A 27,629-nucleotide genomic window follows, 5' to 3' on the forward strand; every position below is an offset into this window, starting at 1 on the left:
GCTCAGGCCTCTCCAGGAGAAGGAAGACTGCCCAGGCTGAAGCCAGCTGACCTTAACATTCGCTCCCGACCCCCACCAAGTCCAGCCAGGCTTTCCCAGAGACACAAAAAGGACTGGTAATAAACAGAGGCAACAATAGGCAGGCTTTCTCCCCGGAAACATCACTTTTCACTAAAATGCCTATCTTGCATAACTGTGGGTATGTTTACAGATTCGGGAATGTGCAAAACAAAATTACTTAAGAAGTATTTAAAAAGTAACAACAACAACAAAAAAAATCCATCTTCAGTGAGTCCAGTGGCTACCTCCTGTTCCTTTTTTCTATGATGGGAAAAGAAGAGGGGGCTTTATTTTGCCTCAGCAGGGCCTCCAGGAGACCTTTTCCGGCCCAGCCGGCATTCCTTTGGGGTGACAGAGTGCCCGGCTGCGGTTTCCCCAGGTTTCCCCATCCTCCTGCAGCCCCGCAAGCGTGGTGACTAAGCCCACAGGAATCTGGCCCATGCCCGACCCACCCAGAGGACAGTGAGGACAGGCAGCCAGGAGGAAGCCCCGTGGCTGCCCAGGGCCCCTTCCCCAGAAAGAAAACCCAAGTCTGCCCTTAAAGCCCAGGTGCAGCTCAGGAGGGCTTGGAGGGTCCCTTCTGCTGCAGAAGGAAAAGAGGCCACCTGAGCACAGGGGACAGCCCTCTGCCCTTCACAGGCCTTGCAGAGCCCCTGGGCCCCAGACGCAGGCCTGCCTTAGTGAAGGGATCACAAAAGCCAAGTTGCAGGGTACACCTTTCTCTCTGAGAAAAACTCCAAGTAAAGGCTGGTTGTTTGCCTAAGGGAGGCAGAATTAAACTCCGGGCAGGGCAGACAACCACAAGTTCAGTTTGCCCAATAAATAAAAGAAAACAAGAAAAAATAAATAAATAAATGTTAAGGTCGCGTGGCCTTAAGGCTTGAACTGATTTTTCAAGAGCTTCATTCATGGTCAAATCAGCATTCTCAGATCTGATTCTGATAAATCATTTCCTGATACTTTATATTTTACTCCCTATATGACTGTTATTTTGTATATATATAAAAAGAATAAAAAGTTTCCTGTAAACCACATCCCTTTCTTCCTTTACCACAAACTGCCATTCATCAGAGCTAAAGCACACCAACCGCCCCCCGCCCCCGGCCATTTAAAGATATCTTTATAAGATTAAAGAAGGGTTTTAAAAAGAAAAAAAAAAAAAATCTCCCGGTTAAAAATCAGTTTTAAAAAAAGGTGCTTGATCACTGATCAGCATCAAAGTTTTGCTCCCCACGTGAAAATAATCCATCAACGTAAAAATGAATCCTGCCTAAAAGAGAGGGGATCCCGAAGACGGAGACAAAAGCAAGGCATTACAATTCAGAAACAAGTTGTTTCATAATTAAGCATCTGTAATTTGACAATAATTATGTCACTCCTCCATTTTCATCTTTCCTTTATCTGAAGAGTTGTAAATTTTCTGATCATGTAAAGAAGGGGGGCGGTCAGGGGAGGAAGAGGGGAGAAGCGGGGGGAGCCACGCTACAGAACCCTAGTCACTAGGTGGATATGCGCTAAAGCCCCCGGCTAGACAGAGCAGGCTATCAAGAATTCATCACACGTGGTGCCTGGCCTTGTCCAGGGCAAGGCAGGCCATCCAGTCATTGCTGGGTGAGTGTCCATGGGATGGGTTCAGGAATGGGAGGGGGAGGCTCCATGCGAAATGGCGGCCAGGTGGGGGGGGGGCAATGGGGAGAGTAAGGAAGGGGCTGTGGAATCAAAGAAAAGCAGGTCTGGATTCGGGTCGGCTGCTTAGCTTTGCATGACACCTTAACACATGTTATGTCAGGTCTCCTGGTGGCCTCAGTTTCTTGATCCACAAAACGGAATGGCAGTATGTACCTTACAGAATGACACAGATTAAATGAGAATACTCACAAGGTGCCTGGGACATGCTAATTGCTCAGTGAATGCCAGTCATGACGGTAAACACAGTCCTTACTAAGACATTAATTGTTAATTGCCACAGGGATCCAGAGGGCAACCAGGGTCCCTTCTCCCACGTAGAGATCTTGTGCAGAAGAACCCACCTCGTACCTGATTCCTCTCCACCCCAGAGGCCACACCCCGATGTCCAAAAGGGGCCTGGCATGCATGGGTTAGATCGGCAGGCACCTCAGAGGTCTAGCTCATTGCAGGATGTACCGAAGCACTGTACGGGTTCTAATCTGCAAAACCTCCAGATGCAGGGGAATTTCTAAAAGGTTCTGAAGAGCTTTAACACCAATTAGCAAAAATGCCCTTTTGTCAACATGGTTTCTATGGCCTGGGATTTCTATTTGGAAAACACTGAGTCACGTAAAGACACCGGACAAGAGACAAAGATTCTGACCTAATAAGATGCTGTAGCTCTGCTTCTACCATCAGATGAATAGCTTTGTCTTGGCATGATTCACAGTGTTATCAGTGTGGCTTACTGCTCTCACCCCCCTCCCTCCAAGAGCCCTGGAGGGTAGAAAAGGGAACAGAACAAGAGGGGATGATGGCAGGGGAAGGAGAGAGTGTGCCTAGGTGGAGACATGCATGGAAGATGTCCCAGGTTCTAAACTGGCTTGACCCTCAGAGTCCTGGGTGTGGCGTTGGCTAAATCTTCCCGACCTTTTCCAAGTTAGCCTCCCTCTAACTCACTGTGACTTTTCTGGGGGGTTAAGCAGAGTGTGTGAAATTATTTCCTAGAAAGTGCTCATGGAATGAAAAATTCTAATTGAACTTATATATATTCCAGGGCCTAAGCCTTTTCTTATATGTTAATGGCAGCACACCCTTGAATAACCAAATCCGTAGATACGGTGCAGCTCTGAAGGACTCTGCTGTGAGTGACACGGCGTGAAACCAGGTCACTCAGCCTCCTGCGGCTTTCTTTGTCCACTGCAGGAAAAATCCTCTTCTCACTTGCTAAGCTGGAGCCTGTTCCACAAGGGGCAAAGCACTCCAGAGTCATCCCGTCCTGTTTGCTCTCGCCCAGGCCCCCTCTGACCTAGAAGACCCACCCTCAGTCAAGGATACCTTTCGATACACAAGACAATGGCAAGGCTGTGTCGATGATAGAGGTCTCAGCTTCACTGGAATACAAATACACAGAATATTAACTGGAATATGTGGGCCCAGGAGAAGTTCACCATGATAGCTGTGACTTTAGTAAAAATAGCAGGTGCATGAAAGGACCTGCTGGAGATCCTGGAAGAAGGGATTCCTGAACTAAGTCAGGGAGCCAACTAAATGATCTTCCTTTCAGCTCCGAGATCCATGGACACAGAACGTTTCCTTGAACTGGCTTCTTCATCCCCCATGAGTAGTCCCTGGAAGCCATACGTGGAAGCCATGCCGAGTGCACAATCGTCCCTCGCTGACCCACCTGGGGAGAGAGACGACCTCTCTGCTCCAGGAAACTCATTTCTGGGGCCGACACGGAAAATGGCCTCAACAAGGGAATCCAAAAAGTTGAGTCTCCTTAAAAAATCAGTCTTATAAGCTCATAGGTTTTGGTTCACAGGTGATGCTAATGGAATCATTTGGTTGGGGAAGGGGGGAGATGATACATGACACGAAAAGTTAATGGTTACCTGCTGTGGTTTGCTTTAGTCTATTAGTTCAAACATTAGCTCGTGTGCGACAGCCATAAATAACAAAATCCTAGAAGAAATGGAAATTTGGGGGCATCTGGGTGGCTCAGTCGTTAAGCGTCTGCCTTCGGCTCGGGTCATGATCCCGGGGTCCTGGGATCGAGCCCTGCATAGGGCTCCCTGCTCAGCGGGAGGCCTGCTTCTCCCTCTCCCACTCCCCCTGCTTGTGTTCCCTCTCTCGCTGTGTCTCTCTCTGTCAAATAAATAAAATATTAAAAAAAAAAAAAAGAAAGAAATGGAAATTTGTTTCTTGCCATTTTCTTGAAATATTAATCACTGATACAATTAACTGTGGATTGGCCTCAAGTGCTCCAAAGCTCTTTCAACCTGCTAATTAAATTTGCCCTCACTAGCATAATAAAAATTCTAGGAAACCTTGGGCTTCCTAGCATACTACACAGGATGAGAGAATCACAGCCACTGAGTTCCAATCTCCTGGTCCACTTAATAAACAAAAAATGTTAACAACATACATTTTTAAAAATCTAAGTGGCCTCATAAGATAGACATTGCGAGTCTCCCCACTACACGCGATGAAGGCTTCTGACAAGAGCTTAATGAGCTGTTAACCGCGCATCTTCTGGGCCTGGTGAGTTTAGCTTCTCCCCCTACTACTACAGAGGTTGTGCAAAGAGCAGTAAGCATCACGATCCGTGCTAAATGGAGCTGCCATATTCAAACATCTTCACCTTTACAGTCTGTAATCCAAGCCGCTCTATTAGCAGGCAGAAGAATCCTGGCTAGCTTCAAAACCCCCTCATCTTTCCATTACTTCAAATGACAACACTTCCCCACTACTGTCTTCACATTAAGTACCAGGAGCTGAAAGATGCAATCAATTTAATATTTCTTTCTGCCCATTTACATTACTTATTTGTTTCAGCAGTTCCTCTTTGCCACAAATCCTTCCTTTGCCCATTCATGTCGGCATACTTAACATAGATTTAATATTTCTTCAGGCCAAAGATCATACGCTGAGTTCTTCTTTGACTGGAAGACAGAAGAGACAAGGAGAGAGGAAGGATGTCTGGAATCCCTTCATTCTCACGGACAGTTCCAGAGAACAATTCTCAATAAATTATCAAAAGCTTAAATCAGTACCCCCACGTTTCAGATCCAAAGTTGGGGGAAGAACAGGAGAAGCAACCAAAATGTACTGAGCCCATCCTGGTTTCAGACACTGTCAGTCCCTTTCCTGACTTTATTATCATAAAACTTGCTTGGTGGCCCTGTGGTGGAGCAGGGGGTCTAAACTAGACATGAACCCCTGGACCACATTTCATAAAAATCATGACATGAGTAACGAACCAAAAGGCCACCATGCAGAAACCAACTCAAGTCCTTTGAGGGCAAGAATCACATCTTCTACTTCTTACCTCCTATGGCACTTGGTGGACATGTTCCAGATTCGACTTAGAATCCTCCCACCCAGACAGGCAGAAAGAAACCCAGGAGTGCTGACTTCCAGCTCGTATCCTGACCCCTGCAAAGGCAATTTCTTTGTTCCCCCAAGCCTGAACATCTGGGAAATGCTAAGCCCTCCGAGAGGGAGTCTTTTTTTTTTTTTTAAATCAGATTTAAAGTGGAAACCACCAGCTTCCCATCACCACCCCTGCCTCACCCATCAGACACATAAGGGATAGAGCTCCAAAAGTCTTTCCCCCCATAGAACAAAAGCTATGGGCAGTCGTTGGATAGATATGATATCTAAGACAAACAGGCTTTGGGCAGGTGGGAGCGGGGAAGAGGAGAAGCTGCTGGTTGGGACCTCAACTACCACTCAAATTTGTTTTTATGAAATAATATGCTCTACATTCCAAACGCCTTGGAAAGTTTTGGAGTGCAACCCATTTGCAAGTTGAGGGCCGCATATACAATGCCAGGCAAATAGTATTGAGCAAGTGTAGACATCCTTAATGAAAGGTCTCGATTTCACTTGAGGCAAATATTCTTTCCATGCAAAGCCCCAAATAAGGAACTCTCCCCCTTCTCTGCTCTTAGCACTCTCTGCCTCTCCTCCTCTTTTGGCCAAAATTCTGAAGTGCCTCTCATTACACAGCATAAATTGTCTAATCTCTTTCCTGTGGAATGTCATGTGTTTTATCTTATCTCATAACAAAATCACGTTTCTTTCATATTGCCTAGCATGGAACTTGCACTAAATAGACTGATCAACAGAAACAATGGAAACTTTGGCCAAGTAACAAAGGTGAAACCTGCACAGACATATCGAGACCTACTTAGATGTTACTTATAGTTCAAACCTCTTCACCACCACCCCTTGCCACAGGAATGATACGTACGTAATATATTCTCTTTCACTTCATAATGACACTGGATTTCTATTAACAAGAATGGTAAGGAGGAGCAAGAGACCCAAAATAATTCACAACTCAGCAGAGGTTAGGGACTCATCCAAACCATGTATGTGCACACACACTCTCCCACCTTCACTCCCGCAATTGCTCTTAAACTCAACTGATAGTTGGTTCATTCATTCCAGCTAGAACTACTTTGGCCACCCAAAAATATTTTATCGATCCCTTTGTTAAATTCCTGGACTAGAGTGATGCAAGATTACTGCCTAAAGTGCAAAACTGAACAGGCGCTCGTTCTCACACCTGCACTACCCTGAGTAGAGAATCCCAGTCTATGCATCCCTCACAACCCAGCCTCCCCATCTTCATGAGAGCCAAACTACTCAGATGCCACCCAGGGTCAAGCCCTTGTGGGAGATGGACTTGGACAGAATATCTTTTCCATGGGCCTCCCTCTGGCTATGAGGGTACCAAACCGAAACTTATAAACAGGGCTCAAGTCCTAACCCACAAGTGGTTTACCATCTATTTGCAGAAAGACACAAATGGCGAGTAAACAAGGTTTTCTGAAACGTTTGAATACAGAGGGAAATGATCACTGACCAAAGAACACGGCAATGGCTCGATACCAGCACACGAATGACCTGCAGGTACCTGAGCCATCCATAAGGGAGATGTGGGGAGGTCTCATGGAAGAGCGGACTTGAGCATAGCTTTGAAGAGCAAGAGGACGATGGTTAGGGAGAAACCATGAAGAACATGGCAATGTTTGCTCCAGCTGAAACTCGCCATGTATATACACCAAAGCCAGATTGCCTAGAACCAAAATGCACAGCAAGACATGCCCAACTCTCCAACTACTGAGAAAGTATTTTAATTTCACTTGGATCATTCCAGAAGTGCTTCTGAGTCCAAAGCAACTCAGCAGTATCATGGCAGACATCAGTCACTTGCCATGATAGCAGGAAACTCTTGCTGGGCTATCAGTTTGCTCAGATTCTGGATGAGGGAAAGCTTACTTTAGTTGAAAAGAATGATTTAGATGAATTTAAATTCATTCAACATAATCCTGTTACATCGGTGTTTCTCAAAGTACTTATGAATAATTCACTTTGGTAACAGCAAAAGCCAGACCAGAATAAGTCACTTCAAAGATACAAGACTTAACATAAATCCTACTGATTTTCCTACCCTCAACGCCTTCTCTAACCACTTTTATTCCTTTCTACCCTATCACTGAGCTGCTTCGCCAGCCTCCTATCCTACATCTGCTACTAGCTCATCAGAGCCTATGAATCACAGCCACCTCCTGGGACCCCACAGCCTACCACTCGCTAGTCCTGTCCCTGAGGGTGGGGCCCATTCAAAGAGCAGGTCAACTGCTTTATGCCTTTGCAAGTCGCAAATGTCTGTTTCCATCTCTCTAGCAGTGGTGACTGACAACCAGGGCCAATGGATCCATCCTAGAGTCCCAACACCCTACTCTGCAACAGTGAATCTCAGAGCTGGAAGGAAACTCAGGGCTCTCTTGGTTCAACAGATGAGGAGACCAAGGAGCAGGGAGACTAAGTGGCTGGCTTCGGGCCACTGGGCTAAGGTGTAGTGGAGGAGGTCCGATCCATGCTTTCTCCAATAAATGATGATGCTCATGTGTACACAATTTTCATACAAACTCCATCTGATCGGGAGGCTGGGCTGTCCTCTTCTCCTTCTTGCCATTCAATTAGCCAGTCACCTGCCTCTCCAGCCTGCCTCCAGAGAGAAGGCACCGACCAGAGGTTTACATTTACTTTGATAGAGTGGAGGCATCTGAGACTGGAGTTCCAGGAGCGTGAAGAGCCGGTGTAGGAGAGTCCATGCCTCACACTTTTGAAAATGCATGACGTACCCCAGGCTTGTTTACACACACAGAGTCTGAACTAGCTCATACTGAACGATTCACAAAAACCACTCACCTTTTATCGATTAGCTGAAGTGGGGTCTGAACACCATCCCAATTACCATTTCTCTCTAATGACCACTTAAATGCCTTCTCTGGCGGCTCTTCATCTACACTCTGAGGCTTTCCATGAACACAGTGCCTGGCAAGATAGAACGGCAGCTATCCAGATGAACGGCAGAAACCTCCCTGTGGGACCAAATCAAGTTGAGGGTCTGAAGTCCCCCACCCCTGCAGTGTTAACCTGAAATTCAGTGGATCTTCCTGGGGCATGAGAATGGGCAGAAGTTACAGTGAGGCATGGAGAGCTATCGCGGTGTGGCCATCAGTAAATCTAACGCCAAATCAATCCTGCGCAACAACTTTCTCTTGAAATGGTAGCATGTTAAGTTGGCTTTGCCTGTTTTACCAATTGTCCATCAATAAAACCTGCTTTACTTAAGCACCCCCACACCCTCCTAGTCACCATCTCTGGCATCCAGTGACTTTTCCAAGGAGTTTTTTTTCCCCAACAAGCAAATATTTTTGAGCTACAGAAGCATTCTTCTGAGAAAATTATACATTCTCGGAATTCCATTCATAAACAACTACCATGTCAAGATCCTTCAAGCCATGACTGCCTGTGAGCCTAAAAAGAGGACCAGAGATGAGGTGGCAGGTGGGGAAGCAGGGGGCAGGAAACCCAATGATCTCAGAAGATGACACCATGCCACCTGGACCATACCACCTAGCTGGTGCCACCTAAACGGTACATGAAATTATAAAGAGGAAGTAAAGGGTATGCGATGTTGCATCCGGGCTTCTGTCTTTCCTTGTAGGTGGGAGAGAGGACAAGGAACATTTTCCACGACCTTGCTTAAAACCCGTTCCAAAGCTTCTTTGACGCAGTTACTCAAAACCCTTTAATGGAAGGACCTGTGTATTATAAAATAATCCAATCATTTCAAGTTCACTGAGGAAGAGAACAAAAAAATACATCCCTACATCCTGAGGGATAGTCTAAGACCCTACTAATATCACCTACTTGACAAAGCCTAAGGGGCCATTCAGAGGTTAAGAAATCAGAACAGAAACATCATACTAGGTTGCAACTCCAGGAACAAAGCTCATCTCTTCTGGACCTAGGGATCTGCCTAGTTTCCATCTGTCTCCATATTACCACTAATACCTTCTGTGGGGGCAGGGGGGGCGGGTCCTAACTCGAACACTATGGCTCCCCAGGAAGTGTTTCTAATAATACCAGGCTTCATCTTGCCTTTTTTTTTTTTGTATCGTAGGCTATTTGCTCCCCGATCTTCCTTTATTGTTTTCCCATTCCTTTTTGCTACTAAGCCCAACTCCCTGGTCTCGGCAGCTGCTAAAAACCATCCAAGCACTTTGCATCTATCTAGAAATCCAGAATGGTAGCCTCGGTTCATAGCTCTGCTGCCAAGGGCAGATGCATGCACATCACAGCTGGGCCATCCTCCCCAGAGGCCCCTGGGCACAGTGGGCTCGGGCCCAGGGGCCTCAGAGTTGGTCTTGCATGCAGGATGGTGGGGTCTGCCCGCAGGGGCTCCGGCAACTACAACCTCACACGCTCCATCCAAGTCCCCTCTTTAGAACTTGCAAAAACAAAAGTAGAGGCAGCTACATGCTGGGTCACTCCGCACAGGCTTTGCACACAAGTCTACGAGTAGCAGGCCACACAGAGTCCCCAAACACGCTGCCTCTGTTCCCATCCCACGTGGATTCCGTAAAGAATGGCACGAAGAAAGGAGAGAGGACCGGGTGGTTGTTTGTGACCGAGGCAAAGAAACAAAAAGTGACTTCTGTCCAATAATGAGATGAAACAGAAGCCGGGCTTCCGGGAGAGGGCCTGACATTCCTGCACAGCATTTTCCCACCCACCTGATCCCCTTGAACGGAAGGAAGAGCTAAGGGAGCACAGAGAGAGCCAGTGTTTGTTTCCTGCACTGGGGGCGAGAGCAGGGAAACGGAACAAAACAAAACAGCCAAAACAGGCAGGCACACACACACACACACACACACACACACACACACACACCCTCCGCTAGCATGAAGTGGTATGCATGCGCAAGCACACACACACGCAAGCACACACACACACACACCCTCCGCTAGCATGAAGTGGTATGCAAGCACAAACACACACACACACACACACACACACACACCCTCTGCTAGCATGAAGTGGTATGCACGTGCAAACACACACACACACACACACACACACCCTCCGCTAGCATGAAGTGGCATGCACGCACAAGCACACACACGCGCAAGCACACACACACACACACCCTCTGCTAGCATGAAGTGGTATGCACGCACAAACACACACACACACACACACACCCTCTGCTAGCATGAAGTGGTATGCACACGCAAACACACACACACACACACACACACACACACACACCCTCCGCTAGCATTATCCAAAGAAGAGAATAAACAGGCACATGCTCCAGCCTGGAGCAGATGGTTGGCTACCTTTACTATGTGAGACCGGCAGTTGTCACAAATAAAAATGTACATCCTTGTTATCTTTACCAAAAACTGCGCCCACTGTATAACACTTTACTGCTCTCTGCAAAAAAACACATTTAAAAAAAAGATAATATTTAATGTTAGTATCAAACAAGAATCTTATTGTTGATATTTCTTAAATTCTTCCCAACACCAAGCTTGCAAGCAGAATCAATTCATGGGGTTTGATAACCAAATAAATAGAGTTTACGTGTAACTATGGAGACCCCACTGGCGTCCTGATGTAGACATATGTACCTCACTGGATGTTCTTTAAAGATACAGCTTATCTGGACAGACACAAGAATTTGAACAATTTGGATTAAATTAGCAAGAACTACTCCTACACTATGCCATGCTATTTATGATAATTGAATTTTTGCAATTTAGAAAAGGCAATAGAGAAAGACCATTTAAGATATGGCAGTAAACATACATGGTCAGTCCAGTTTAAGGCTCAGAATTCTAGATGGTCTCCCACAGCAGCTCCGAGATAGTTTAACTTTTAAAGGACTAGCAATGGCTATCATTTCCCAAAAACCTACTACCAGCTAGGCAGTCTGTCTGGGACTTTACAAGTTCTGTACCTGCCCATCCCTGTTTCACAGATGGAGGAAGAGGTCTGGTGGCCCCCTTCCAGCACCTGGGAACACATGAGGCTGATGAATGGGGTCCTCTCAATTCACTGACTATTCTTAAACCTTTGCCATATGATGCCACTTGTTCATATGGGAACGTGGTGGGTGGGTGGGTGGGTGGGTGGGTGGGTGTGTGTGTGTTTGTGTAGGGAAGCCTAGGTGGCTCAGTCAGTTAAGCTGCTGCCTTCGGCTCAGGTCATGATCCTGGGGTGCTGGGATTGAGTCCCACATCGGGCTCCTTGCTCAGCGGGCAGCCTGCTTCTCCCTCTGCCTACAGCTCCCCATGTTTGTGTTCTCTCTCTCACACACACACAAATAAATAAATAAAAATCTTAAAAAAAAATAAAATAAATAGATCCTGTTTTGTACAAAATTACATTTTCTTGCAAATATCAATGTTAACATGCCACAATGGTCCACAGGGGGAAATCACAGGTGTAGGGCCACCTAAACGTGCTTGAAGACGAGTCAAACAGAGGTGGCAGGCATGTGACGGGAGCTGTGGTCTCCAGGGAATCCACACTATTGTCAAGGGTGGATACCCTCGGAATCTCAGGAGTGAGCCCTAGCCAGCCCCATGACATCCTAAATACTGCGGAACAATGGCCAAGCGGATACTGCAGGAGCACACTCTTCCCTGGAGGGCCACGCCTCCTGCCAGAAGCCCTCATCACTCCCTGGCCTGAGATGACAACCGTCTCCACCAAGCTCTGGGACCTGCTCGGCTCCCGTGCCTGTTCCCACAGCGCAGTTCACACGGTTACGGGGCTCCGCGGGGAGCTATGTTTCCAAAGACTGAGAAGACAGGCCAGATACAGAATAGAACCCAGAATGGTCTAGATTTTGGATTTTGACCAGGGGCTCCTTCTTCCACATGGAAGGTTTCTAAATTGCTTCAACCCAGATTCCCAAGTTATGCACAGTGATAAACAGATGCCTGCTCTGTTTAATATCCTGTGTGTCACAGTCAGAAAGACTGCATCTCCTGCTACCAGCATTCCTGGAACACTGTGGCTGTCTCTCCTTTGCTCCCGGTCAGGGGAGCATTCCATCATAGGATGGTGCTCGGAGACCCTGCTTCCTACAGCCTGAGTCCCAGGAGTCACACTGTAGACTAGAAGGAGGTATGTTTCCAATTCATGGCTTCCCGCTTCACCACGAGCCAAACCTAACTTTTGAACCACCCTGTGCACTTGAGTTGAGCAATGCAATCTAGGACAAGGTTTGCCACGGGCCCACACAATCCACGTCATCCCCACTCTAATCAAGAATGTCACACTGGCATACACACAAGAAAAAGCAAGACAGAAATATTAATATAACAAAAGAGACATTTTAGGAATAGGAAGAAATCAGGACAGTCTTAAAAGTAGGCCCAATTGGTAAGATCTGAAGGGACTCCAGATATTTCCAAATACCTAGAATTGCAAAAATCACCCTAGGAGAGTTATTCTGAAAGCCTTTTACTCTCAAAGATGAGATCCTTATTTAAAAACAAAACAAAACAAAACAAAAACTTCTGAAGGGAGCCCAGGAGAGCGACACCTTAATCAGGGGACAATTAGCCAAGAGCAAAGCCTTTCAGGAACCAGGCCCGAGAACTAAGAGACGGCGGGGGGTGGGCTAGGAGGGGTTCCAGAGAGCCATGGACACAAACGGCTTCACCATCTTGGTAACAAGGGTCGACAGTCAGGGAGAACAGAATGTGATCTCCATGCTTGACTATAAAAGGCATAGAAATGAGGCCCAGGGGCATGTGACCCCCTTCTAAATAAAGATCACCCCCACACTGGGAGCAGCTGACCAGAGCAGGGGCCTTCCAGGGGAATTGAGACAAGCTCCTACCGACAACGCAACACCAGAACCCGCTCGACGGATTGCCTTCTCGTCCACGGTCCATACGGCTGTCCCGGCTCCAGCTGGAAATGCAGGTCCCTCTCCTCATCCACCTGGGGCAGTCTGGAGGGCCGTAGCGTGCAAGAACCTGGCGGCCGATCACACAGCATTTCACAGCAAGAAATACCCCTCCCTGGAAGCTTAAAACTTGAAGGCGGGAGAAGGAATTAAGAAGAAATAACGCATATCACATGCATGAGGTCTCAGACACACTGTGCCCCTCACGTCACCCCAATCCAGCAGGTGATTTACAAACAAACACTTAAACAAGCCCCCCACCTGTCCCTGGCAGGCCAGATGTACCAATCTCAAAGAAAATGAGGAAGAAATCTCTAAGAAAATGAAGAAGGGGAACCATTCCACTGTGAGAAGGATCTGATAAACAGGAACAGGAGAACCTGTGAGGGGGATTTAAAAAAAAAAAAAAAAAAGGTAGAATTGTCTTTTTTTATGCTACCTGCCTTCACCTGAAGTCCCCAATCTCATCAGTGAGGTGGCCACGAAATGTTTTCCTTTTGTCAATAAAGGGAGCCACTTACTGCCTCCTCACGCAAAGGCTCCAATCTGCTCTTTTCCTGGTTTCTCATTTGGAAGGCAGTGGGAAATGCAACAGACTCCAGGACCGCTGTTCCCAGTCAATGCCCTTTTAATTGAAATGAGGATGTACCACTAGCAAAGCCTGTTTCCAACACAGCCAAGCTTGCCACCTTCACGCATTTCCTGGCAAAGACCAGGCCTTCCCACGGGCAGTAAAGTGATTTGAGTAGATCCCAAGCTGTTGGGTTAAGAAGTACTTGGAGACACTAAGTTTAGTAGTAAGTTTTAGATTTTTTGTTTTTTTTTGTTTTTTTTGGTTTGTTGGGGGGGAGATCTCTAGATCTGCAACCAAGTACCAGAAAGCCCCAATGGCAAGCGAACCCCAGACACCACTTCGGCAATTCACTGGGCAGGAAGAGAACCACAAGTCCTGCCAGAGGATCCACCCCCGTTCCCTCCCTCTACAGGTCGGCCTTCAGCACGTAACTGCTGAAAAAAGTAACGAACAGTGCTGCAGGCCACGGCTCAACTTTTAAAATGATCCCCGTATTTCTCCACCATCTTTGGCCTTGAGTCATTCTGACAAGGGCAGGAGAGAAAGGAGCCACTACCGGCCATGCTGACCCTCCCTGCCAGTGAAGAGCTGGAGACGGTTTTGGTGACAGCGCTCCTGGGTAGCAAGGACCGACCGGGAAGATTACACAAGAAACATCCGCATTTCACAAGCCTTGAATCTTTTGGCTTGCCGAGGACTGTCATTACACACTGATCTCTGCTCAAGGGGGGAAAGAGATCTTCCTGACCATAAATCTTTCACAAAGCAGGTGCCGCACTTGCCCCTGGGGTGACAGCCATGCTCTCCAAGACTCGGAGAGCACGCCCAGAATTTACTCGGCGGTGCAGAAAGGGCCGCTGCCAGGTTTCTCTGCGGCGAGAAATGGCCCACCGGAGTCTGCAGAGTCCCAAAGTCCTCCGCCAACGGGCACGGAGTCTGCCGGTGGGGGCGGCCAGCTGGGCAGCCCAGAAGCACCATCACGGGCCAAGGATAGTGCAGGCAGAAGGCAGGGAGGTAGCTTGTCGGGGGGAAGGCCCAGTTTCATGACAGCTCATGGGCTCCTACTACAGGATTTGGGGGGTGGGGTCGCTATCGGTCAGAGTGTAGGTTAGGGAGCTCACTGGGCCCAGGCACAGGTGCGAGGAGGCTGGGGAGAGGCCATGTCACTGAAAGGACAGCAGGGGATAGCAGATTTGAGAAACATTTGGGACAGAAAGGGCTTGTCGTTCAATTGGAGGAGGAAGCATCCAGAGGACCCCTAAGTCTCTGACATGGGAGCGGGAAGCACAGGAATGCTGCCCCTGCAGAGGCGGGGGAGGGGGACACAAGAAAAACAACGGGTACAAGTGAGGAGACAGAGAAGCCCGGCAGACACTGAGATGCGCACGGTTGTGTGCACAGGAATGGATTTGTGGGTCTGGGGCTCACAAAGAGGTCCAGGTTGGAGATGATATTTGCAGGCCAGGTGCAGACAGAAGGATGCGGAAGCACCAGAAGGGACATCCTGGGAGAACAAGGACAGTGAAAGGGGGCCTAGGATGGAAGACTGGAGACCACCAGGTATCAAAGACCCAACCAAGGAAAAGGAGCCAGCGAAGAAACAGCTGTAGGGACAGGGAGAGAATGGCTAGCCGCGGGCAGGGGAGGAGGGCTCACCAGCGCCGAATGTCAGGGATACTGGTTACATTTTTACTGCAAGGAAAATGCTGTACACAACTTTTTTAAGGGTCAGTCACTTTTTAGGAGTTAACTCAAGCCTCAATAAAACCACCCCTCCAGGGGCACCTGGGTGGCTCAGTCGGTAAAGCGTCTGCCTTCGGCTCGGATCATGATTCCGGGGTCCTGGGATCGAGCCCCGCATTGGGGTCCTTGCTCAGGAGGGAATCTGCTTCTCCCTCTCCCTCTGCCCCTCCGCCCTGCTCATGCTCTCTAATTTAAATAAATAAACAAAACCATCCCTCCAAGTCATAAGACAACAGAGAAATACAGAAGTGTACAGGGAACCCATAAAGTCATCATTTCCTTAATAGGGCTATGAAGCTGCCTGCCACCACACAGTCATGATAGAAAAGAAGGAGTTTAAGGAAGAGCGTCAAGGAAAAACTGCATAGCGGCACTCCATAATTGAGTGTTTCTCTGTTATGTCAAAAATTTCACACACATCCTTGATCTGACGTAGCTCTCCAGATGCTCTCCCTCCTTCCGTAGGCAGCCCTGTGAAGAACAACTGAATGGGATTCTTCCACACTTCATCATTTTAAATGGCCACCTTAATGCTCATGTTGACTTCCAGGTAGACATTCTGTCCAGACTCAATGCCCTTCACCTGGCTCCTTGAACAGTTCGTCAGCATCCTGCTGGAGAGGGGTAGGAACATCACAGTACTGCAGTGCTCAGCGAGAGACATCATGGGGAGGAGAACGCATGGCCATAGGGGGAGTACTCTAAAGAGAATGTGAGCCCCACCTGTAATTTCAAATGCTCTAGTAGCCACATGAAAAAGTAAAAAGAAACAGGTGAGGGGCGCATGGGTGGCTCAGTCAGTTAAGCGGCTGCCTTCCGCTCTGGTCATGATCCCAGAGTCCTGGGATCTAGTCCCACATCGGGCTCCTTGCTCAGTGGGGAGCCTGCGTCTCCCTCTCCCTCTGCCTGCCACTCGGCCTACTTGTGCTCTGTCAAATAAAAAAAAAAAAAACTTAAAAAAAAAAAAACAGGTGAAATTAATTTAATAACATAGTTTACTTAACCTAGTAGGTCCAAATAATTATCATTTCAACACAGAGTCAATATAGGAACTATTAAGGAGATACCTTATTTCTTCTCCCCTCCTACTACTTCTTTGAAATCCAGTGTATTTTGCACTTAAAGCGAATCTCAATTTGCACCAGACCACAGTTCAAGCATGCAGTAAGCCACATGTGGCTAGTGGCTGCCACACCACCCAGCTCAGGTCTAAAGGGACTCGATGTACAGGGAGAGTTCCAATTCAATGGGAAAATCTCTAAGAAACCTGCCCATGCTGGAGTTTTCCTGAAACTCCGAGATGAAGGGACGACAGTTTCCTTGAATGCTGTTCGTAATTTTCAATAAATACTCCCTTGTAAAATCTCAGAAAAACGTCAGCAGGGCTGAGACAACTGGCAGGGGAGAAGGCTGCAGGGTGTGGCCTTGGGGAAGCAGGGGTCCAGCCAACAGGCCTGTCCACATCAGCCGTACCACCACCAAGGCCCAGTTTCTAATAACCCTTTCTTCTGGGTTTTTTTCCTTTTTTTTTCTGTTTCTTCTGGTGTTTTTCCTTTTTTTTTTTTTTTAATACTCCAAGAGCCCTCTGAGAAAGGCAGGGTCTCTCCCAGATGAAGAAACAGAGGGCCAGGCAATTTAAATTACTTGCTCATTCCTGGGCGCAGCTACCAGACCTGGACTCAGAACCCAGGCCTCTCCCCTGCTCCCAGCTTCTTCAACAACCAGCTGGTCAGAAACAGCCAAAAATCCACAGCGAGGCCAAAGTAAATATCATCTGAATCACTGAACAAGTGGCCACCTAATGACATTTTAAATAACACCTCCCTTTTGTATAGAGATTATGAGTTTCCAAAGCGTTTTGTGCACACGTTTGGTTGCCACTAAGGAATGATATGGGACTGCCCTAAGGAACATTGTAAAGATGCCCAACTCCCGCCCAGAAGGACTGGCTGGTCCAAGGTCACCCAGGCCACTTAATACCGCATCCAACATCTTCCTTCCCACTACACACGATGCCTCCCCGATGACGCCGTTTTCTTTTAAAATAAAATTTTAAAATGTCAAGACTACTTAAAAAAGGTATTTTTGTTGTTTTCTCAAAACCAGTGGGTAACCTAATGATAGGGTACAGTTTTAATCAATCACAAATGGGACTTTAGTACAGCGCCTTCCTCCAACCCGAGCCAACAGGGACTCTTCGGGAGGCCTGAGGGCGTTCTTGGACATCCAACGTCCTGGTTACAGCCAACGAGGAGACCCCTTCCCTTATTAATCAAATGTTCACGGACACACCCGTGGAATGATAGCATAAAAGTGTGTGCTGGGTCAAAGAAACCATCCTCTTCCCGGCTTCCACCCTGGCTGGACAGAAAGAACAGCTACCTGTGGGGTCTGGCCTTTGATTTGTTTATTTTATACACTTCATGGTTTAGGCAAGCCTACCAATTTGGGATTCCTTGGCTCTTCATGACTAGCTAGAATACATGAGCTCCTTGGGTCTTTAACTGGGCCAACCATTAAATAATAGCTATTTATAGCTACCACACTGACTTCTAAACCAGGGAGAAGAACCTTCCTGGCCGACATACCTAAATGTTGCTGAAAGCAACACGGCAAAGGCCCAGGCTTGCCTTTTAATACCAAACAACCTGGGTCTCCAGGTAATTGATCACAATAATTCAAGAGCTTGGTTATACTCAAGAGAAAAATAAGCCTGTTGCCGATAAATAAGCAGCTTTGAAGTATCACGCCGGACCCTGGAGAGCAGTGAACACATTTCAAAATTCTTTCACTAGGCGATTTCAGGAGATCTGGACAACTCTTTGGAGGAAAAAGGTAGAAAAAAAAAAGGAAATGGAAGCCCGGGTGTAAAAGTGCACCCACTACATAGCTACTTGAAAGTACAGCCTGATTCGGGGATTCCTGGAAACCGGGCCAGGTCTCTCCCACCTTGGCGAGGTGCTCCATCATAAACCGGCACACCTAAGCATCATGACCATCCCTGGGGACCAAGGATGGGGTGCAAAGTCCCCACTTTCACAGCATGTGATCGAATTTTGACTTTCCCTTAATTCAACCGTATTCCAAGTAGGTTCATACTAAGGAAGTCCCACCATACCAGAAAAACATCTTTTCCCGCAAAGGATAAACGAGTCGATACATAAGCAGCGCCTGACTGCTGGGGCTGAGGCACCTCCAAAGCACACCAGGTCAGCTTTCTCATCGGAATCCAAAGCTCAAGGGCAGCAAACTCCTGGCCCAGAGAGGTGGTGGATTATTTCTAGGACACGACGTGGATGCTCTTGATGGCAGCCACGCCTCAGTCCTGCATTCCCTGAGTTCCCCGGATGCAAAAGGAAGCCAACCAAGACCCCCACCTGCGCCCCGCGGGTGGCCTCATCCTCAGTGCAACACAACCGCACCCTCCCAGCAGAACCCCCAGCGGAAGCCGCGCGTTCGGAAGGGGAGGGGGGGCGAGGGAGAGCAGGAGGGGAAAGAGCAGCAGAAGGAAGCCCCAACAGCGTCATCCTTACTTTTCTGGCAACGGTTTGTAGTCCAGCAACGATAGTTGTACTCGTTGTTGATGGTTGTCTTCTCGCACAAGGGCTTCTCCTCCATTGTCCCCGGACACAGGTCCCCGCATTCCTTTGGGGGTTTGTTGCCCACGATGTAGTTATTGGACACGGCATCCAGGATCAGGGACCAGTCCACCGTGGAGAGGTAACAGAGGTCAGCATTCTTCTCAATCCTGATGGCCCCCCGAGTAATGTTCCTCAGATTGTAAAGCCCAATATCCTTGAGATTGGTCATCTCAAAGATGACCAGGGCGTAGTTGTAGAAGAGCTTCCAGCCGCGGATGACCGTGAGGTTCGGGAAGAGGTCCCCGAGGCTCTCGAGGCCGGCCACGCGGAACAGCAGCAGGTACTCGGTGATGACCGTGAGCTTGGGGAAGCGGTAGCTGCGGTAGTCCTCTGCCTTGGAGATGAGCAGGATGTGGAGGTAGCCCTCGATCACCGTGCAGTTCTCCAGACGCTTCAGCTGCTGATAGTCGTTGCGGATGTCGATGCCCGGCCCGCAGACTGAGGGGAGACAAGAGGGCAAGGGCGGGACATGTCTGAGTTACAAGGAAATCGTTTTTAGAACTATTTCCCAACCCACAATATGGCCAGTTTTCAGGACACCTATAGTATTATGATGAAGGAAAGAAGACTCCGTTCTTCGCTGCAGACTAACGTTAGGTATCTAGGCTGTCAGGTGCCGTTCACGAAGTGTCTACACTGGGCCAGACGTCGTGCAACACACTCAGTGACCACGGGAGATGTCATCCCCATCCTACTTATGTGTAAACCACAGCTTGGAGCCCAGGGTCACACAGGAGCACGGACGAGAGTCAAGGTCACACGGTCAAGTCTCCACAGCTGCCAGGCTGCAAACTCCTCACGCCTCCTGCACAGCCCCGGTGCCCAAGTCTGAACCAACAGCTCAGCAGCCAAGACACAACAACTTACTACTGCATCCAGCCTCAAGGACACCAAGCAATAACATCTACACTGGAGAACAGTCACCGTGACTTACAAAGGAGGGACCCAAAGAAGCAAGTTCTCACGTTTCTCGCTACCATCTGACATGGGCCAGGTGGCCTTGTGTTCTTCCCCAAAACTGTATGAATATAGATACAAAGCCTAATTTAACAGAAAGACAAGAATGTGTGATTTCTATGAATAAAAGAGGTATGCCATCTCAACTTCAATAAAATATTTTATTAAGAAAACAAGCTTCCTATAGAAAGGTTTGGTAAAAGATAGCAAAAAAAGACAGTAAAAATCATCAATATCTCAGCATCCAAAGATAATCACTATTAACGGTGTCTGTACCACTGATCCTTTCCCTAGAAGTAATTTAATTAAGGTAAAGGAAGTCAGACAAGAATATCTTCCTGCACTTAATATAAATATTTTACCAAGTCAATAAATGTCCTTCTATGTTATCACTTTAAGGAGATCGTAATTCTAGGGTACGAATATCCACCATGAGTTCCCTTTTTTTTTTTAATTTTTTTTATTTGAGAGAGGGAGAGAGAGCGTGAGCAGGAGGAGGAGCAGAGGGAGAAAGGGAGGGAGATCATCTCCGGCTGACTCCGCACCTAGTGCAGAGTCCAACGCGGGGCTCAATCCCATGATCCAGGGATCATGACCTGAGCCGAAACCAAGAGTCAGACGCTCAACGACTGAACCACCCAGGTGCCCCTAGTTCTTTTATTTTTTTAAACCAATCCCCTATCGTTGGATATTTAGTTTTTCACATCATAAACACCACTCCAGTGAACATTCTCGGCAAATATCCAAGACTACTTTCTTGGGATAAATCTCTAGAAGTAGAATTGCTGGACCAAGGCATCTGCAGATTTGAAGAGCTTTTGATACAACAGGCTCAATACTGGAAATTTTATTTTTTAAAATACTAGACATGTCCACAGACACAAACCTTGGTTAATATCCTTTCTTACGATTTAATAGTCTCAAGCCTTCCATTAAAACTTCTCAGAGTCAAGTTTTCTGATTGATGTAATTCATTAATTTCTGGAGCACGCAACACGTATGATGCTGTAAGAGATGCAAAGACGCCAGGTCTGCCCTCTGAAGAGGCTCGTGGTGAAGGCCAGGAGCTAAGACCCATGACAAACAATCGCCGTATGAGGCAGAAGGTGGTCAGTGCACACTGAAAATCCACTCTAGATGTGAATGGAACTAAGCAGGACAGACAGGGGGTAGCCTTGGAGATTCCTGCAGAGAGAAGGTCCCTTCTATTACAGCGCCCAGGAAAGCCCTACGCGTGCTCTGGCTCCTGTAAGATGGGTGGGATTTAAAACTTGGGTATTAAGGGGCCCCTGGGTGGCTCAGTTAGTTAAGCGTCTGCCTTCAGCTCAGGTCATGATCCCTGGATCCTGGGATCAAGCCCTGCATCGGGCTCCCTGCGCAGCAGGAAGCCTGCTTCTCCTTCCAACCCTCCCCCCTCTCGTGCTCTCTCTTACACTCTCTCTCAAATAAATAAATAAAAATCATTAAAAAAAAATAAAACTGGGTATTAACATTCCAGAGGCCAGAGAAAAGGGAGAACAAGATATATTCGAGGGACAGCAATGCTGATGGCCAGGGATGTAGAGAAGAGCAGAGGAAATGAGTTTGGTAGAGTCCAAGTCATAAAAGGTCACAGGTGGGGATGGAAACTTTCATCTCAGGAATAAGCCCCCTCTCAAGACTCTTGAGTGCGAGAGAAGTCCAAGGGAGGCCTTTTTTGGAGGAATATTCTGGTATATAAGACAATATAAGACAGAATCAAAGTGGAGCAGGTGAGGGAAAAGGGGAGAAAGGTCCAGCAGGGCTTTAGAGCCATCAATAAGAAATGGACAGAGAATGGCAGGCAGGGGATGGGGTCCGGGGAACCCAAGAGCTGAGGAGCGGGCAAGGCTTGAGAACCTAGAACCTGAAACCTCATTTGGTCCAATTCCCTTCTTTTACTGGTAAGAAAATGAAGCCTCTACAACAGAGAAGAGAATGGGAGAAACTGGCACTCTAAGAAGCTCTGAGAACATTCCATGCCGGACAAAGGCTGTGAAGGAAACTTTGTTTCATTTTGTTTCACCTCATGTGATGCTTTCAATAGTACCTCACACTACGTAGTATCATCGCCACTTTGAAGGTGAGGAAGCAGATTTGGAGAAGTCAAGCCATCCTTCACAGTAAAACTTGACACATGGTTTCTGGATAGTCCCAGCTCTTAGCATCCTCACCAACTGGTTACCTCCAAACCACTCAAATGAAGCTTCTGCCCCAATCATGATACCGAACCACTCTTTGCAAAGCCCCTGATAACATTATCCAAGCCAATGACCGGTCCCTGTCCTCATGTGACCTGACCCTTTCAGCCACTTAACATTGCCTCCTTCTCGAGGCCTCTCTGATTCCACACACCCACTTGCCCCTCTTCTCCTACCTGACCTCTAAATGCTGACCTCTGGCCTCAGCCTCCCCCTCTCGGTCCTCTCACGTGGACAAGTGCCACCCATACCCTGGATGATTGTCAAACGCATGTCATTGGCAGCTCTAGAGTTGCACATCCGTCTGCCTACTCAACATCTCCATTTAGGCGTCTATAACTCACTCTCTTCCCCCCACAAAATCCACCTCCTGCGCTTGGTCGGTGACCCTCCCATTCTCTGAATTGCACGTGTTGAAAATCAAAGGGTCATTCCTGATTGTCGTCTCCCCTTACACTGCACACACCCAGTCGTCTTGGGCCTTGTGCTAACCGCAGTGTCAGACAGAGAGACACACGCCTTATGTTCTCACTTACATGTAGAATCGAAAAAAGCCAAATGCATAGAAAGATGAGTTAGAATGGTAGTTGTCAGGGGCTGGGAGGTGGTGGAAATGGGGAGGTGTTGGTCAAAGGGTACAAACTCTTAGCTCGAAGATAAATAAGATCTAAGGATCTAAGGCACAGCGTGGGGACTAGAATTGACAATACGGTATTCTTGGAAGTTGTTAGAGTAGTAGATCTTAAATGTTATCTGCACACACACACAAATTATACTGATGTAAGAGGATGGAGGTGTTAACGAACTTTATTGTGGTAATCATTTTGCAAAGCATACATGTATCTAATCATCACATTGTACACCTTAAACTTAAATACATTAATGCTAATGATATCTCAGAAAAGCTGAAGAAAGAGTCCTCTTGGCTCCAGCTTCCAAGCCTGTGGGGAGCTCCCCTGGGGGAGCTGACGCCCCACTTCTTCAGGTCACTGTTCCCCGACCGGCCCGTTCACTTCCCTCCCAGTGCATGTCTGCCCTCCTCTGGCCCTCTTCTCAGCCCGGGGTCTTTCCCTCTGGTCTCTCCCCATGCAGTGTCGGCTCCAGGAGGAGGGGGAATTATTGTCAATCTCCCCCACAATGATGCCCCCAGGGCCTGAAGCAGTACTTGGTGCCTGGTGCGCACACCATTAATTCACATGTAGAATGAATGGATTGCACCACAATCTCTACTGCTCGAACCTTGATCTGAGCCACTGTCATCTCTAGCCTTGTCTACAGCAACACCTTCCCCATGGTCCAGCCTCTGTCCCCCAGTCCGTCCCTGACCCAGCACCACTCCAAAGGGGCTCATCCCTATCGACTTCTACCTCAGCTGCTAGAATGTTCTTGCTTCGCACACTGCGGCCCCCAAGCGCCTTCTCTCCTCATTCCCCTGCTGTCTGGGGTGGCTTCCCCAGTCACATGGATGCCCCCCCATTCTCATCCCATGGCTCTGCATTCTCATGTCACCTCATCAGAGTTTTGAGAGTCCCCCTCAGCTGCCCCCCCATCTCCCTATTTTACCATTTTCATAGCATTTTTCATGTGTGAAAAGTGTCAGGAACTGAAAGGATATATGAGTTGAGTGATCACTGTCTATTACCCTCACTGAAACCAGAGGCTCTGTATTGTTTGTTTTCTGCCTGTCTCCCATGCTGAACATCCGGGCATACGGCAGCTTCCGTAAAGACGTGCCACCTGACTGGGGCCAAGGTGAGCCTAAGGTGGAATGGAGAGAATAAAGCATCTATCAGATATTTGCCACCACAGTACTCTCAAAACCAAGAAATATCACCCAATGATGGCTTGAGGTCAGTGACTCATTGTGGAAGTCTCTTTTGCTTTTGTACTATTCATGTTTTCCTAGGCCCAGCCTAAAGTTTTATATTCCTGCTGTGTCATCAGAAATTAAGTATATTAGTTTGCTCTTAAATGATAAACAGAAGTTTTCTACAGAGGATTACTTGGATGCAATCTCTTATTGCATCCAATGTGTGTTTGATCATATTGTAAGGCGTTAGGGCAACAACTGTTTGCTATCCTTTCCCACAGACCAGAAAATTCAATACCCAGTGAAAGAGCAAGAAGACTCATAACCAAAGTTTGCCAAACTTTTATACTGTAATCAAAACAGACACTAGGAAAGAATTGGCTGTCCTCTGTCTCCTGCTCCCCGGCCTGTGCAGACCACTCAGTTAACAAGCCACAGAGCTGGAATGGACGGATTCTTCAAGTGAAAGAACTGCCTCCACACTGGACACTTTCCCCCCATTCAGAGAAGAAAAGAAAAAAAAAAGTAGGAAGAAACTAACCACTTATTCCTGAAGAGAAGACAAGCCCAAGCCACAAAGTGCGAGGCAGGACCCGGCCACCAGCTGTTTTGGATTCTGTTAGTGATACCGTCGGCCTTTGGGGTATTTTGTGATAGGAACAGAAAAAGGAAAACCCAGCTGGACCAGGAATGATAACATAGTGTTCAAAAGGCACAAGCCACAAACAGGAAAGAGAATACAACATGCTTCATCGGTGCCGTGAAATAATACAAGCACTGAGGGAGTAAATATTCCACACAGCGCATGAAAGAGAGACACGCCCTTGCTACTACTCACTGATGATTAAAAGGAAATTGCAAAACACTGTTTTTCCCTTTTCAAAGCAACAGATACCCAAAAAACTCGACTTTAAGGCGCTGGAATGTGAGATCTCAGGCTGGCCCTTAAAGAATCATCGAAGCTTATGGAAATGAAGGCCAACGGGAAGCAGAAGGAAAGAACGCAGTGGAAGGTAGGCACAGCGGGTCTGGGCAGCAGGCCCAAAACCAGTGAACAGCAACAGCAGGACCAAAACAGATGGAGGACCACCAGTGTGGGAGCAGAGGGCCTGGGAAGGGATGAGGATGGGAGGGGCAGGGTGGCCTGGTACCCAAGCCCGGCCCTGTTGGAGGCAGGCAAGCAGGTAAGGGCCTGGGAGGTAGAAATCACTTCCCCCAGAAAGGGGAACCCTCCTACACTGTTGGTGGGAATGCAAGCTGGTGCAACCACTCTGGAAAACAGTATGGAGGTTCCTCAAAAAGTTGAAAATAGAGCTACCCTACGACCCAGCAACTGTACTACTGGGTATTTACCCCAAAGATACAAATGTAGGGATCTGAAGGGGTACATGCACCCCGATGTTTATAGCAGCAATGTCCACAATAGCCAAACTATGGGAAGAGCCAAGATGTCCATCGACAGATGAATGGATAAAGAAGATGTGGTATATATATACAATGGAATATTATGCAGCCATCAAAAGGAATGAGATCTTGCCATTTGCAACAATGTGGACGGAACTGGAGGGTGTTATGCTGAGCAAAATAAGTCAATCAGAGAAAGACATGTATCATATGACCTCACTGATACGAGTAATTCTTAATCTCAGGAAACAAACTGAGGGTTGCTGGAGTGGGGGGTGGGGTGGGAGGGATGGGGTGGCTGGGTGATAGACATTGGGGAGGGTATGTGCTATGGTGAGTGCTGTGAATTGTGCAAGACTGTTGAATCACAGATCTGTACCTCTGAAACAAATAATACATTATATGTTAAAAAAAAAGAAGAAGAAGAAGAAGATAGCAGGAAGGGAAGAATGAAGGGGGGGAATCGGAGGGGGAGACGAACCATGAGAGACTATGGACTCTGAGAAACAAACTGAGGGTTCTAGAGGGGAGGGAGGTGGGGGGATGGGTTAGCCTGGTGATGGGTATTAAAGAGGGCACGCTCTGCATGGAGCACTGGGTGTTATACACAAACAATGAATCATGGAACACTACATCAAAAACTAATGATGTAATGTATGGTGATTAACATAACAATAAAAAAAGAAATCACTTCCCCCAAAATGATTTTTTTTTAAAGATTTTATTTATTTATTTGACAGAGAGAGAGAGACAGTGAGAGAGGGAACACAAGCAGGGGGAGTGGGAGAGGGAGAAGCAGGCTCCCCGCTGAGCAGGGAGCCCGACATGGGGCTCGATCCCAAGACCCTGGGATCATGACCTGAGCTGAAAGCAGACGCTTAACAACTGAGTCACCCAGGTGCCCCCCAAAATAAGATTTTTAAATAAAGTCTTTCAGTTGAAAGAGCACTGCTCCCAATAAATTCCTACATATTTTTAAAACATCAAAATGTAGAATGTCTGCTCTAGGGACTTAAGTGAATGGCATAAACAAACTATACATATTTGGGAAATAAATCCCTAAGATCTGCTAATATGAGAAGGGTTAGTAACAAGCAGTTGCCTGAGAAAACCCCAAAAGAAAAGCTGCATATTTAAGGATGTGGACAAGCTATAGAAGGAATTCAATAACAGCTTTAGTATATGCTCTACGCTAAACACAGTCTTGTGTCCTGGGAAAAGAAAAATGGGATGACTTGGGCCCGAGTCCTAGGTGCCATTTATGGGCTCCTGCCCTCAAGAGGTCACATACCCTTCCTAAGCCTGCAAAATGGGCTATTCACACGTACCCTAAGGAAGCTGTCCCAAAGATCAGAGAAGTGCTTTTGTGTTCCTGTGGCCAGCACTGAGCTTTAAGCAATATTACTACATAAATTAAACATTCATAAAAAACATTCATCCATTTCGTTGCCCCAAACTAAATATTAACAACATACAACAAAGGGGGAAATGAACAAATTTGTTGATTAGCCTTCTGACACTAATTCCATTAAAGATGATCAGAGGTAGTTACCTAATTAAAATGTTTTTAACTCTGATCAACTCTTCCTTAAAATATGGGACAGTCTTAGCTTATCGATGGAAATAAAACACAATGGGAAGCATCATTAGCATCATTTTACTACAGGTCTAGAGGCAGAATGAGTAAAACGATAGGCGACCAGTTCTCACCTCTGGTTCTTGGTGGTAAAGTCCAATATAATAAAACCTCCCCCCAACTCCAGCACTGGTCCTCTCTACAAGTTCTTTATGTCCCTTAAGATGAATTCTTTGGAACCAATAAGTTAGTACTATAAAAACTCTGGACTTGTGAGAGCCACACTGGTTTAAGAGGTTAGGAGAGGACTCATGTGTAACTGAGTTTTGGACAAGCAGACAGAGGAACTACCTCTCCAGCCAGGGGCAAATTAAATGAGGAACAAGTTTTAACAGGTCAATGAGCAGGGCTGAGGGACCACAAAGATGGGGGCCCATGACTCCCCATCTCTGGGGAGGTCAGGAAGCCCTCTCAGAGGTGGGGATCCCTGAGGATGATCTGAAGAATGAGCAGGGTCTTGTCAGGAAAGGCGGGGGGGCAGGGTGCCAGGCAGAGGGAGGGGCACATGCATGGAGGTGGCAGGTGGCAGTTCTGGAAACCCTCAGGAGGACAGCCTGTGAGACAGGGAGAGAAACAAGAGCAACAACTGGGCAGAAGCTGGGAAGCAGACTGAGAGGAGCC

The 27,629-nt window shown here is 47.4% G+C and overlaps 1 protein-coding gene across 1 annotated transcript in view; it reads right to left on the minus strand.

Moving 5' to 3' along the window:
- The window catches only part of IGF1R (insulin like growth factor 1 receptor), a 291,551-nt gene that overhangs the window by 216,100 nt on the left and 47,822 nt on the right, over positions 1 to 27,629 (minus strand). The window contains exon 2 of the mRNA XM_032391239.1: positions 18,875 to 19,420. Within this exon, the coding sequence (XP_032247130.1) occupies positions 18,875 to 19,420 (546 nt within the window). The remainder of the gene's footprint in view (positions 1 to 18,874; positions 19,421 to 27,629) is intronic.

This window comes from Phoca vitulina, unplaced genomic scaffold (genome assembly GCF_004348235.1).
Source record: "Phoca vitulina isolate PV1807 unplaced genomic scaffold, GSC_HSeal_1.0 scaffold61, whole genome shotgun sequence".
In the NCBI taxonomy this organism is placed as follows: domain Eukaryota; kingdom Metazoa; phylum Chordata; class Mammalia; order Carnivora; family Phocidae; genus Phoca; species Phoca vitulina.